Genomic DNA, 14,995 nt, shown 5'->3' with positions numbered 1-14,995 from the left:
ATAGCCAACTTGTGGGGCGAAGGCTATTGCAGTACTCTGGACAAAGTCATTCCCCAACACACAATACAGAGGTACCAACCATTCATCTAGTCAGTGAATTTAGGAAAACTTAGTCAGTCAACGACCAGTGGAGGTGAGTTCGCCACAGGCGAAAATCCTCCATGGATGGCATTTACCAAGATGATGGAATCTCATCCATGTCGTCATAGACGGCCAATCTCTCCGGCACTAGTCAACTCGGGGACCACTTCTTCTGTGATGATGAAGTCTTATCATCACCAGCTAAAGACTAAGTTCTTTGGTATGACAGCAATCATGTTGAAGGTAAAAAATAGGAAATACTCCAACTGACAGGATTGTGTATTGCAGGTATAACTATCAATGACTGAACACAGTCCTTCGAGTTTGTTGTTCTGACAGATTGTAGTCGTAAGATTATGCTTGGAGGGGACTCCTTGCAGGCATCACAAGTAGATCTGGCCTGAGATAGGTACAACGTCAGTGAGAGTTAGCCATTCTGTGTCATTTTTCGGATGCTTTCAAATCAGGAGTGGAAGAAGACAGACTAAGGGGTCCATGGGAAATCAACAGTAGGGATCATCCACCAATTAGCCAGCACTCATATAAGGTGTCACCACCTGAATGACTGATAATACAGGAGGAAGTGGAGATGATCTGCAGGTTGACATCATTGAGTCTTCAGAGTGTCCTTGTGAAGCAGGATGATGGCACATAGTGTTCCTACATCAGCTACTGAACAAAATCACAAAAAAGATTTCTACTCATGGCCACAACTTGGTGACATACTAGACTGATTGAAAAGAAGTATGTATGTCTCGGCTGTGGATATGCAGACAGGGGACTGGTAAATTAAGGTTGTTGAGGCTGACTGGAAAAAGAGTGCCTTCATAACTCCTGACAGTCTTATTGAGTTCAAGTTATGCTGTTGTGACTGCGTTATGGTTGATCCATGTTTGAGTGTATGATGGGACATTCTTTTCAACATCTTAAATGTCCAACTTCTCTTTGTTTTCTGGATAACAGTGTTGTTTTTCAAACACATTTGAAGAACATCTAAGTTGCATGACTACTGGGTGGAAATGTGTCCATATGGCAGGCCTCCAACTGAATCCCAATAAGTGCCTCTACACTGCCCAAGATAAGTCTTTGGTCATCTTGTGAATGGCAGTTGAGTCTGCCATGATGCAGAGAAAATACGAGCAGACACACATTTTCTGACTCTCGGCATATTTGTGATGTGCTTCTTCTTGTAATGTACTCCTATATACCAGCCATGATTGATAAAGGCTTTCTTTGCATGACCCTTGCAAGAACTACTGAAGGAAGACATTATATATTCCCAGAACGAGATGAAAGAAGGGTCTTTCCTTGTTCTTAAGGAGGTGCTAACATCTCCAATCATAGTATTGTATGACAAGAATGCCTAGATAGACCTTCACACTGACACTAGGAATTATGGGATACTGGCGGTACTAGTGGAAATTCAGGAAGACACTGAAAAGATGTTAGTTTGTTCTTCCAGTGTACCCTCGTAGTCTGAGATGAACTGAGAAAGAGTGCCATGCAGTTGTTCAGGCCATCAACAAATTCAGGCTGCAATTATTTAGCAAACCAATTACTGTTGTGATGGACCACAATTTCCTCTGCTGGCTGACAAACCTGTAGGACCTGTTGGGTCAACCGGTGGGATGGGCACTGAGGCTTTAGGAATGGGACATCACTTTGGTATACAAAAGTAGACACACACACTAAGATGCTGACTGCCTTTCAAGCAATCTTTTGACAGAACACTGCTGTGTTGATAAAATCAGAGTCATCACTGCATTAAATGACATTTCTGTGACCACTGCCGAAAAGTGTAGAAGCCTTGGATGAGGAGGAACTGAACAAAAAGAATAATAAGTAATAAATTTAGCATTGCAGAAGAGAAACTACACTAAAGTGCCAAAGAAACTGATATAGTCATCTGTATTCAATTACAGAGATATGTAAACAGGTAGAATACGGCACTGCGGTCGGCAACACCTGTGTAAGACAAGGGTCTGGCACAGTTGTTAGATTGGTTACTGTGGCCACAATGGCAGGTTATCAAGATTTGAGTTTGAATGTGGTGTTATAGTCAGCACACGAGCAATGGGGCACAGCATCTCCGAGGTAGTGATGAAGTGAGGATTTTCCTGTACGGCCATTTCACAAGTGTACCGTGAATGTCAGGAATCTGGTGAAACATCAAAGCTCTGATACTGATGCAGCCAGATAAAAATCCTGCAAGAACAGGACCGGCAATGACTGAAGAGTCGTTCAGAGTGACAGAAGTGTAACCCTTCTGCAAATTGCTGCAGATTTGAATGCTGGGCCATCAACAAGTGTCAGTGAACGAACCATTCAAGGAAACACTTCGATATGGGCTTTTGGAGCTGAAGGCCCACTCATGTACCCTTGATGACTGCACGACTATGCTTTACGCCTCACCTGCTCCCGTCAACACCAACATTTGATTGTTGATGATTGGAAACATGTTGCCTGGTCAGATGAGTCTTGTTTCAAATTGTATTTAGCAGATGGACATGTACAGGTATGGAGACAACCTCATGAATCCATGGACCCTGCATGTCAGCAGGGGACTGCTCAAGATGGTGGAGGCTCTGTAATGGTGTGCGGTGTGTGCAGTTAGAGTGATGCGGGACCCCTGAATAGTCTAGATATGACTCTGACAGGTGACACGTACATAAGCATCCTGTCTGGTCACCTGCATTCAGTCATGTCCATTGTGCATTTCAACGGACTTGGGCAATTGCAGCATGACAATGTGACACCCCGCACATCCAGAATTGCTAGAGTGTGGCTCCAGGAACACTCTTCTGAGTTTAAACACTTCCGCTGGCCACCAAATTCCCCAGACATGAACATTATTGAGGATATCTGTGATGCCTTGAAACATGCTGCTCAGAAGAGATCTCCACCCCCTTGTAATCTTAAGGATTTATGGACAGCCCTGTAGGATTTGTGCTGTTGATTCTGTCCAGCAGTACTTTGGACATTAGTCGAGTCCATGCCGCATCGTGTTGCAGTGTTTCTGCATGCTTGCGGGTGCCCTACACAATATTAGGCAGGTGTACCAGTTTCTTTGACTCTTCAGTGTATGAGCCAATGGGGCGGAATGGTTGCCCATAATCCCACATCATCTGTGGCAAGCTGTCTTCAAGTGTTTCCACAACTCTACAACATTTGGTCACTTCGGATTTGTGGAGACTCTAAACAGAATCAGATTGTGTACCACTGGCTAGGTTTCTACTGATTTGTTAGACACCATGTGAGCCACTGTAAGGAATGCCAAAAAAGGAATCACATGTTGCTATTGCCTCCAGAGCATCTGGTACCAATCCCACCTGCAGCAGCGCCATTCCATCAATTTGAAATCGACCTTCCCATAGTAGGCAAACAGGAATCTATGGCTAATAGCTTACACTGACTACCACATCTGCTATGCTGTCACCAAAGCTGTGCTAACTGCTGAAGCTCCAAAAATTAAGTAGTTCCTTATAGAAGACCCCATTTTGGAGCACAACCAACACTTGAGATGATTTTTGTTTTTGAAAAAGTTTTCCATTTGAGATTAGTATCAGAGGTAACTTCTCCACAGGATGATGACTGCCTACCATCCACAGACAAATGGCCTAACAGAAAGCTTTAAAAAGATGTTGACAGATAATTTCTCATTGTCCTTTGATGTCAAACAGAAAGATTGGGATACAGATGCCTGTCATGACATTTGCATACAACATCAAAACCTTTTTTTTCTGTTCCACAGTTGCAAGGCTTAAATGACATTGGATAAGCCGTTCGCATTACAGCTGGTCGATACTCAGGATAACTATGTGAAACACCTCCTCACCGGGTCTGATAAAGCAAGGCAGCTGGCATTCATATGGACTCTGGATACCCAGGAGAAAGACGTAGACCTCTGCAATGCCAAGCACTAGCCAGTGAGATATGGTTCAGGAGATTTGGTATTGATTTTTACATATGTGTGGAAAGTGGGACTATAGGAAAAGTCAGCCGAGTGCTACTTTGGGCCATATTGTGTCTGTCATTGCTTTTTGGACATCAAATATGATGTTAAGGATTATAATCCTTCATCAAGAAGGCAAAAGTGCAGGAATGTCATCGGTGTCCTCTGTATGAAAGACAGAGAGAGAGAGAGAGAGAGAGAGAGAGAGAGAGAGAGAGAGAGCGCACAATGCTGTGAGATGTAGTGTATACAGTGGGTAGCGTCACTGGATGGCTTGCTGCAAGTCGAACGTTCAAACCCGACCTTGAGCAATTATTTGTTACATAGTACTTACCATTTTTGGAAGGTTCTTGAAATGTCTTATGTTTGTGTATTCTACAGTATTCAATGTCTGTATAAGTAGCTTCATTCTGCAACCAGATGATCAGTTCTATTCCGGCTGTACAATGGTGTTTGTAGTACACAAACTTTCTGTCCAAAGTGTTGTATTTCATTGCTGACCCTTCTCTCACCCTTAGTTATTTTTGATGTCAGATTTGATATCATAGTTGTGAAAGTTAAGTGCCGTTATGGGTAGGTCTTTTATCATAGCTTGGATGCAACAAAGAGTGCTGCTTGTAGTGGTAATGTAGAAACTGGTAGAGGTTGCAGCTCTGATAGAAGTAAACTTCCATAGGGTGGTCAGTCTTTTTTAGTAAATATTTTTTCAAATTTGTTGTGGACTATTTTTTCAAATTTGTTGTAGACTATCCTCTGACTGAATGACTGAGACATAATACTTTGCTTTGCTTCCTGGCACTTTTATGGCAAAAGTCCACAGTTTGCTTTTTTCCCATTCCATGATGATTGTACTGCAAAATGAGGAAATGTGCTAAATTGCTGGTAACGTGAACTTGTACAAGAAGGGGTACGTAAAGTTGTTACCAATTGAAAGATTGGTTTAAACACTACAATGCTTGACTAGGCATGGTCCCATTGGAAGTGATATGCTCTGGCCAAGGGGGGAGAGCAATCTTTGAACTGACTTGCCCAGCCCCTTATACGATATGGGGACCTACATGTTAATTTGGATCAGTGTAACTCAGCATTTTTCACACCAACAATCATTGCCAAAAGTGGAGGAAGTGATAAGTGACATAAAAATCTGCGGATTGAAACAGAGACGTTTGGATTTGTGTTCTGGCACTAGCCGCGGCAGCAGTGGCTGTAATCCTAACAATACCTGAAAACAACTGCTTATATGACAAAATATCAAAAGAAATTGAGTCTGCTATACACCACTAAATATATCGATTTCTCAGCTTTCCAATGGTATGTAACATTTTATGCCATCTGTTAAGAGAGAAGAAGAAACACCAAGAAGCAGCTGTAGCTGCTCAGCCCATCTCACAGCCTGCAATGTAATAACGGGCTTGAAACCTGCAGCCGAATGTACATGCCAGTGGGTTAAACAATTAAAAAGTAAAAGCATCATCAATGAACTCTTCAATTGTTTTACTATTTATACTTGCACTGCAGGACAGTAAATCTGTAAAGAGGCTAGCAATCATTTTTAGTGCATACTATTTTTGTATATATCACGATTATGTGTTAAATTTTCCTTGTGATGCAATTCAGCATTGCCTTCATTGGATCAATATTATTGAGATATAAAAAATATAGCTGCAACGTAACACACATTGCAGCCTAAAGTACCTAAATCCCAAAATTCAGAATCAAATTATTTTTTTGATACCAAATAAAGTCTCACGTGATTTTCTATCTTTTTGGTCCTATATGCATGCAACAAAAAGTTATGCATCACCTGCCAAATGAGTGTGCCTTTTGTGTAATAGTGAAGTGCTATTTTATAAGTAATGCATGTTCCAGCTCACTGAAAACCGAATTCCAACAAACCACTTCTGTAATCTAACAGATACAAAAATCACTTTTCTTGAGGGAAGCACATTGGTATCAACCTATGCAATATGGAGTAATATTTCCTCCTTGCACAACTTCATTCCTGTACTCTATCTGGCTTAATGGAATGAAACAAGTTACTGATGCGTAAAAACAATAGACCCTATGTACCACATGTGACAAAGATGTTAAAAATGACATTACTGAGGACATTTTCCCTTGACATTTCTCCTCTGCTGCCTTGAGAGGTTATGGTAGTGAGAACTTCATCTAAAATACAAAATCTAAACAGCCTGGTGCACAAAATGCAGCAGACCTGTTAATAGTAAAACGTATGAAGTCCCCTTGACTTATGATCGGCTGTCCTACTCAACATTACTTGTGACTATATTGGTGGGGAAGGGCGTCAGACTTTAATACGTTATAAATTGCTCCGCATGTGGGGATAGCCTTCGTCCCCACCCGTGAGATTTGCATGTTGACTTTTCATCAGGGCGCTGATGACCATGATGTCAAGCACCCCGTCAACCCAAGTAACCACCACCACCACCACCACCTGTGACTGTTGCAAAACCTGAATGTTATTTTTGCAAGCTAAAAGTAACAAAAAGTACTGCTTTCTACAATGAATCAAGAACAGTTTTCTCCTCTGTCAACACTATGACTAACTTATGAAAGATCATGGAATGTTAATTTTCATAAAATAATGGACAATTTTCCATATATTTTAACACACATATTCATATTTATGTATTTCATTTTTCAGTCGACTTTTCATTTACATTTTGTTTTACAGTATTGTGTTAGATAGTATTTAATTTCTTGTGTCAATAGTCTGTGTTTTAATTAATTAATTTGTAATGTTTTTGTTTTGGATGGAAGAGGATTGTCTTGTAAAGAAGGTTATCTGATTACTTCAATGCAGGTTTTCACAAAAAAATGTTTCATTTCATTAAAACTCACCTTTGGTAATGTACAGTATGTTTTATGTGATATGATATAGGGACTAATAGTTACTTCAAATATTGATATACACTAGAAATATTGGTAAGATTATTTTTCACGTTATGGAGCTGCTAAAGACAAAGGTAGACTACCTTTGAAAAAGTTTTAATTTTGGAGGAGAAGGAGGAGGAAGAGGAAGGGGGACTGCACTTCACATACTGATTGCACACTTTTACTTGGCCCCTGAGCAGAGGCTGTTGGGAGGAGAAGCTTGCAGTCGGCTCATAGCACACTGGCTGCTGTGACAAGCCCCCTCTCCTCCTCCCTGAGTAGACAGCTTATAGTTTATGAAAGAAATAAACATGTAATGGGTTAATGCATTGCAGAAGTGACACCAAAGTTGATGATGAGTCACTAAAAGGACCAAGTACAGCCTCTTGCTCATTTTTGTTAGTAGTATTAACAGTCACTATGCACAACAGCACACACGGATCAACATAATATTCATACGGCTACTTATTGTTAAGGCACACAATACTATTATGTAGGTTAAGGTTGTCAACAAGCGTAAACATTCCAGAGCAGCATGAAGTCAGCTGACTTCCAACAATCACAGAGGGGCTAAGTGACTGTAGTTGTGCCCCTGCTGTTGGCTAGATTTATTTTCCACTTGCAAGCTTCAGTACAATAGCCTATGAATCTCAGAATATAATCATCTTCATCTGACAATTATAAGCAGAAAACAGCACTCCAGAATTGGCTAGTATCAGGACAGTTTAGGAAGATTCATAATTTTTCTGACAACTTGGCAACTGTTGACCACAAAGGATTTTTGTTGACGGCAACTTAATCTCCATAGACAGCCACATTATTTAGTTATCTGTATTTTGGCATCTGGGCAATTGGATGAAACCTCAGTATGGTGGCAGGTAAGAATGCATTGTGTTGGAAAGGACCTCAACCAAAGTATAGCAATATCCATCGTACAGTTGTTGTCATCTGCAGTTGCCAGGTGCCTTCTAGAATCCAGAATAAAGTCCCAGGGACCTCAACAAGAACTAAAACTTTGCAATGAAAACACATTTGTTAAGTTCACAAGTAAAGACAGAAATGAAGTGCCTGCCTTAGCAGTGCACACAAAAAGAGTGTATAATTCCTGTATTTCATTCACAAGGAAGTATTTATTTATTACAATGTAGCCTATTACCTACAATTTAAACAAAGGCTGGATTCTTTCCTATTTAAATTATTATTATAACTAGTCATCCCCCCCCCCCTTTCCTCCTTTACATCAGCATCTAAAGATACAAAATGCACTTTTAAAGCTAGCACAATACTGCTTCCAATCACCATAACTTTTTCCACTATCAGTGAACACTAAACTTTTTATCATACATAACTATATGTACCCCTATTATTGTCCTACTACTTGTTTCTGTCTTATCTGTCAGTAGTATATGCTATATGTAATTCAAATAGTTTTTTTGTCTGCCACATTCCACAATGCACTCCATCACTACTCAGTCCACAGACCAAACCTGCCAGTTCTTTGGGTGTTGTGGAAGGTATTGTGGTGGGAATTGCCTCTTCCATTGTCTGCTGGCTCCGTTGTTCCAAGGGAGCATCATTGTTGCCAGTGGGGCAGTGCGGTTTGTAGGTACATGTCAATACACGACTCCCAGGCTCTAATTCTTTGGGTGATTATACATGACCCATAGCTGTGGTTCCACTCAGGTTCTGTGGTGGTGATCACAATGTATCCACTGTTGGTTGTTCGTCTGCTGCAGCTGTTGATCTCGGCTGTCTTCACTGAATTGCACCTCATTCTACTATTGGGGCACTACCCAAACTGTCCTTGAAATAGTGTTGGTGATATTTTCTAGGATCCTCCATTTTGTCTTGCAATGCAGTATCTTCTTGACATTGAGTGTTTTGCGCCAATTCAGTTTCTGATGATCGGTGTCAGCAACATCAGCATACAGCAGACATCTTCTATGTTCTGGCACACCTTCTTCACCACAGACACATTCAGAAGTTTTTCTTCTCCCATTTATGTGCCAGTAGATGGCATGTAGCCCATGACCTGTCGAGAAGTCAAGTCTCTTGAAGTGTTCAGGTGCCTCATTTCCAGTCTCTGTTTTAGGGAGAAAATCATATGTGTCTCACTGTTTGAGCAACATCTCATCATTTGTGCCACAGGTAGATGTGTTTGTAAATTTGTGGCATACTTGTGATCTGTATTCTTATTAAATTCTGTACTTTATGATGATGCTCTTATTTCAGCCAATACAGCATGACTTTTCTTCGTACCTGGAAATCTAGTGGAAGTATCCAAAGTATTGAATCTTCCTGGCAGATTAAAACTGTGTGCCGGACCAAGACTCGAACTCATTCTATCCAAAGTATTAGTTGCAACACCACATTTGACACAGTACCAAAAGCTCTTGCAACCAAAGAAGTATTCCACATTGTACCCTGTAAATTACCCGTGCTGGTGTTACGAGCTGATATCTGTGCACCAAAGAACTCGCACAGTATCCCATGGTCTCAGTTAGACTAGCATTATGATGGGGTCTTATTGTTAGCATTGGTAGTTTATAATTATTACTAGCTAGATTACTAATTTTGTTCGTCATGTTCCTGCATGTCTTGCTCATTTCTTCAATATGTACTTTATAATCTTGTTGCTCATCCAAGAAGGTGCCTAGATATATGGTGACTGACTTTTCTTTACGGACCAGCTGCTTAATTTCATGATTGAGTCTCTCAAAAAGTTCCCTTTTAACAACATGTGCATGGTGTTTTCAGGTGCAACATATACTTTAACTCCTTTGTACCACTGAAGTAACTATTGGACTATGTTAGATCCAACTTTCAGGCTGCTTCTGGAGCTTCCCTTTACAAGGATCATCAGGTTGTTGGCATATACCACTACACGTATGACTGCTTTGTTATCCTGTAGCTTTCCTAACACTATATCAAGTACTAGAGCCCAGAAGACAGTGCCACATACAGAACCCTGTGGGCAACCTTTCAAAATTTCTTTTGTAAGGGTATATCCTGGACATGCAGAATCGCTTCTTTGTTTTGCCAATAGTTCTTAAAATTGTTGTATAATACTTGTGGACAGTCAGAATCCCTCAGGAGGTCAAAAGGTGGTGCCCACCATAAGTAATAAGTAATCAAAACCCCAGCAATGTCCACCATTATGGCTACAACATATTTATGCAGAGTGTTTTTTGCAAGGCTTGTTGCTTCATTTACAGTGTCTTTTATTAAATTCCCACTTCTGAATTCATACTGTTGGGAGATCATTCCATGAGAAAGTCCTTTTTCCTGTAGTCTACCACATATCAGCTTCTCCAGCACTTTCCCTAGGGTATAGAGAAGGCAAATCAGTCTACAGGACTTTGGAGCGGAGGGATCTTTGTCTCCAGCCTGTCCCAAAATAATCTCATTTGCTTTCTTTCAAATATCTGGTATTCTTCATCGTGAAAAAACATACATTATATGACTGGCACCGATATCAACTAATATGCATATGAAGTGCATGTAAAACTTCAGCAGGAATGCTATCAGGACCAGATAATTTATACCTTCACAGTTTCAGGATTTATTTCCTCGCCACCTCTTCCGAAAATGACAAACTATCCCATCTCCATCATATACTTCCCCACTTTTGTCCTACAGTTGAATGTGATCATCAAATTTGTCGTCTCCAGTGCCGTCTGGATACAGAGTTTCCATCAGTAATTGTGCAGATTGTTGCCAGTTTTCTGCTATGCTACCTTCTGCTGATTTGAGAATTGATAACATTGTCAAAGACTTTATCTTTTGACAGATGATTTTGTGTGGGTCAAGATGCAGTTTCTGTGCCATGAATCTGTTCCAGTTCTCCATTCTTGCCTGCTGCAGGTAGTCTTTAAATTGCAGATTAAGGCCCCTTTATTTGTTCAGTCTGTGAGCTCTTTCTTCCACAGTGCAGTCTCTCTGGTAGAATCTTCTAGCCCTTCTGACTTCTGTTCTCAGTCTTTGGAGACCCTTGTTCCTTGGTACTTATGAACTCCAATCCATTGATGTAATGACCGGCATTGCCCCTTTCATGTTCTTTTGTAATGCAGTGACAAATTCATCGAGTTTCTGTATCCACAACATAACTTCCACCAGGCCCGGACAATGGAAAATGCTCCTTTAAATGGTTCCAATTGGCTTTTTTAATGTTATAATGTGTATTTAATGTGTTTAATGTATAATCATCTCTGAGCTCATTTCTACAGTAGTCAACTATAAAGATAATGTTGTGGTCACTCATGGTGTGGCCTCTTTCATCTTTCCATGTTGTGATTGTCCCGGCTGCATTTTCATTAACTGTTGTAATGTCTATATTTGACTGCACACCAGGCCTACATTCATATGTAGGTGGATTTCAACTTGCTTGCCACTTCCATATTTAATTCCATTATGGTTTCCTGTAGTATTATGTCTCTTTCATTCTGCACTGAACTTCGCCATAAAGGTGATTTAGCATTCATGTCCATAGTATAGATTAGTGGCCTCCTTTGGGCAAAGTCACTAATGTCTTTAAATTGTTCTAAATAACGATCTATAACATCAGTGGACTGGAAATACATTGACATAAAAATAAAACTTCTCATGACCACCAGAACCTCCACGCAAGTCACGTGTTCATTATAGTATTGCACTATTTTTATAGCTGAGATCTTCTTCTCAGCACCTTCTCATTGGAGTGAGGCATGCTTTGCCCATATGATGTCCTTATACCACTGAAGTCTCTGTCCTTGCATCTTCTCATTGATTGGAGCACTCCAGTTAGTTGTTGGATCATTGTATTGTTGATGTGGTCTAGCGGAGAAATGACTAATGATTTGCTCATTATTTCCATTTCCATGACATGTAGTGAGTCTGAATACATCTAGGTATGGGGTGACTCACTGTTCTATATAATCCAACTGGCCTAACCATTGTGTGATGTATCTCTGATTTTGGATGGATAGCATTCTAATGACCCCACAACTAACTGGAGTGCTCCAGTCAGTAAGAAGATGCGAGGATGGAGACTTCAATGGTATGAGGACATCATATGGACAAAGCATAACCCACTCCAATGGGAAGGTGCTGAGAAGAAGAAGATCTCAGCTATAAAAACACCACTGATGCCTCTGTATCGCATTCAGGTTGCTTGGATTCTTCCTCACACACCGTCATTCACATAGCTGTCACTCTGTAGTAGAGAACCTTGATGGTCTTATTAAATATGACAATGGCTGTCATCAGTTTTGGACCGTATGCGATGGCTTGAGATGCAACTGGCAGTCCAGAGGTTTTTCTACCTTTTGTGTGGTTCCTGTAAGCACAGAATGTCGAACTTTGTTTCCTCAACTACTTTGTGAATTTCGTGTATGACATCCTGACTTCTCATACAATTTTAGGAAGTTCCTGAACCTTCTAGAAATTACAAGTATTATATGATAAATAATTAGAGGTTGTGAAAATCGAACCTGTGTCTCGCATGTCACCAGCTAGTGATCATAACTGCATCACTATGGCAGATGACATACATCATTCAAAAGTATTAATAAAAATTAGTTTTGTAAACTGAATGTGCATTATTCAAACATCAGAAGCCTCTAGTGAGATATTCTTCAATATTTACTTTATTTAAACTTAAATTCTCAGAGAGAAACTATCAAGAAATCCTGAAGTTACAAACGTGATAAGACACAATACCCTAGATGGGACGAAGTTTCTAGAAACAGACATAATTACACATACTTTATGGAAAAAGAGACCTGAATTATTTATTGCTTTTCAGAATTACTTATAAATAAGTTTATCATGGTTTTACTCAGGTTGTGCAGATTCTTCAACATGCAAATCTCAGTAATGTATGCAGCAGAGTTTGTGTGGTGTCAGTAGCTTAATTTCAAGTTCCATTATGAGATGAAATATGGAGAAACTAACTATACGTATTCTCCTATGTCCCTCTTGATTTTGTAACTATGTTCCAGGAAGTCAATGAGCAGCATGTTGACAGACGGCATCATTCTGTTGCAGGACAATGCATCCCGACATGTTGCCAAGGCTGTTTCGACTATGCTGCAGATGTTTCATTGGGAAACCTTACACATCTTGTGTGCAGTCCCAATCTCTCCTCAGATGATTTCCATGGTTTTGGAGCCCTAAAGAAACACATTCATGGCCGTCGCTTTGTGTTGGATAAAGAAGTGTACTCCTGGGTAAAATCAGAGTTCCATCGACAATCACAACATTTTTCCGAGAAGGAATTGACCATCTTGTCTTACAGTGAAATAAATGTATTAACAGTTATGGCAATTACTTTTGAAATAATAAACAGTTTACTTAGTTTTTCACGTGTCTTGTTTTCATTTGACTAAGCCCTAATATTATACACAAAATGTAAGCTTGGAAGGGCCTTCTTAAGTTTGGAAGGGCCTTCTGTAGCACACCTTCCTTAGACTCTGTTTCTTCTCAGTTACTGAACACACTTTTGGAATAGTTAAACAAATGTTACAAAGTTTGTATCTCATCTTTGGACTTTGCGATGTGCTATCCGATGTTCTGAATTTGTAAAGATATCATGTGCTTATGTACAGATCAAACAGTAGTTTTTCAGGCAACATCATTCACATACAAAATGTGCTTTTACTGTTTTTCCACTGAATCTTGTTCTGTCATTTGAAAAGGTCACTGATTTAGGCAGTTTGCCACTGCTGAGATTTAAGTATCAATCAAATAGTTCCCATTTGAGGGTGTTGCTACGGCATATATGCAACATAGTGTGACTCTGATGTGGGAATGTAAGTACCAACATATTGGCAAGAGATTAGTGTACATTTGGGTCTCTCCAATGTGCGTGCGATAAATGCAGAAATGTGAACTATGACAATGTTATTTGTTGTGTCCCAGGTACAAACTACCAAATGGAAAGTTGGAATTAATTACAACTTAGAAAATTTATTCTGAAAACAAGGTGGATCATAAATCTGCATAATTGCTTGTGTCCAGATCAGTAGCCAAAGTTCATCTCCTGTAAACACTATCACAGTAACAGCATCATGACTGAGAGGAGACCTGCTCCATTCTCCAGGAGGTCCATCAGCAGACTCCCCTTCCGAGCTGGGACGATGCAACTTAATCGCATGGGTCTGCATCCTGATTGGTGCCGTTGACTCCTGCGGTATGACTGTTGCATCTCTTGTGACACCACCACTGTGAGCACTTTGAAGTATGCCATGCTGCTGCCACTGGAGCATTAGCCTATGGTGCTCGAGAAGGCGGTGGCCATGTGTTACGTGCAGCAACCTCGCTGTATGAAAGCACAGCACAACACCCCTCCTCCCCAAATACTTTTGGCACCGTAGGATAAGAGCATCCATGGATGCAGCGGGAGTAAGGAGCCATCCAAAGATGAAATTCAGGGCGCCCGCCAGCAGGAATGGCGATATCAGTGGTGGGACCCTTGGAGACATCACTCCATATATGATCACTGAGGTGACTCTCTCTATCTGAGAATAGTTTCATTGGGTAGGCATGAGGACCTTAGATGCGAATGCAATGGGACATTCTACACCATTAACTTGGGAAGACAAGACTGCACCAAGGCCACAAGAACTTGCATCAGTTGCCATAGAAACGTGTCTTGTCCAACCATACTGACCCATACTGAAGACATTAAAACTGAAACAGTTGCATATGCTTATTGATAACTGCGAACTGTTTGGAAGCATCATCCAGAGGCAAGAGATCAACTTTGGAAAAATACTTTCCTCCATTCAGGTGGTCTATCAATTCTTCAGGTTGAGGGAGTGGATATGAATCAACAACTGGCTCTGGATTAACCATGGCCTTGAAGTCAGCACAAATCCGTAACTTTCCAGTCCGTTTCTCTATCACCGCCACTGGTGATGTCCACTGAGATGCTGAAATAGGCCGAATGACATCGAGTGATATGGGTTTTTAACCCTAGTCCCTCTTGAAAAATGTCAGAATATTTGTCTCAAAATTTTGCAGTTTGGTTCCAAAATTGCTGTGGGGGTACATGAGAAGCTACTTGAAGCACATTGTCCACAGGAGGAA

The 14,995-nt window shown here is 40.5% G+C and overlaps 1 protein-coding gene across 1 annotated transcript in view; it reads left to right on the top strand.

The window, feature by feature from the left end:
* LOC124556713 (ER membrane protein complex subunit 7 homolog) overlaps positions 1-13,269 on the top strand; it is an 82,095-nt gene extending 68,826 nt beyond the window's left edge. Inside the window, exon 4 of the mRNA XM_047130700.1 lies at positions 12,953-13,269. Coding sequence (XP_046986656.1) covers positions 12,953-13,081 — 129 coding nt within the window. The 3' untranslated portion in view covers positions 13,082-13,269. The remainder of the gene's footprint in view (positions 1-12,952) is intronic.
* Positions 13,270-14,995: the final 1,726 nt, after the last annotated feature.

The sequence above is a fragment of the Schistocerca americana genome, chromosome X (assembly GCF_021461395.2).
Source record: "Schistocerca americana isolate TAMUIC-IGC-003095 chromosome X, iqSchAmer2.1, whole genome shotgun sequence".
Taxonomy (NCBI): domain Eukaryota; kingdom Metazoa; phylum Arthropoda; class Insecta; order Orthoptera; family Acrididae; genus Schistocerca; species Schistocerca americana.
This window is presented reverse-complemented; position numbering and strand designations above follow the sequence as displayed.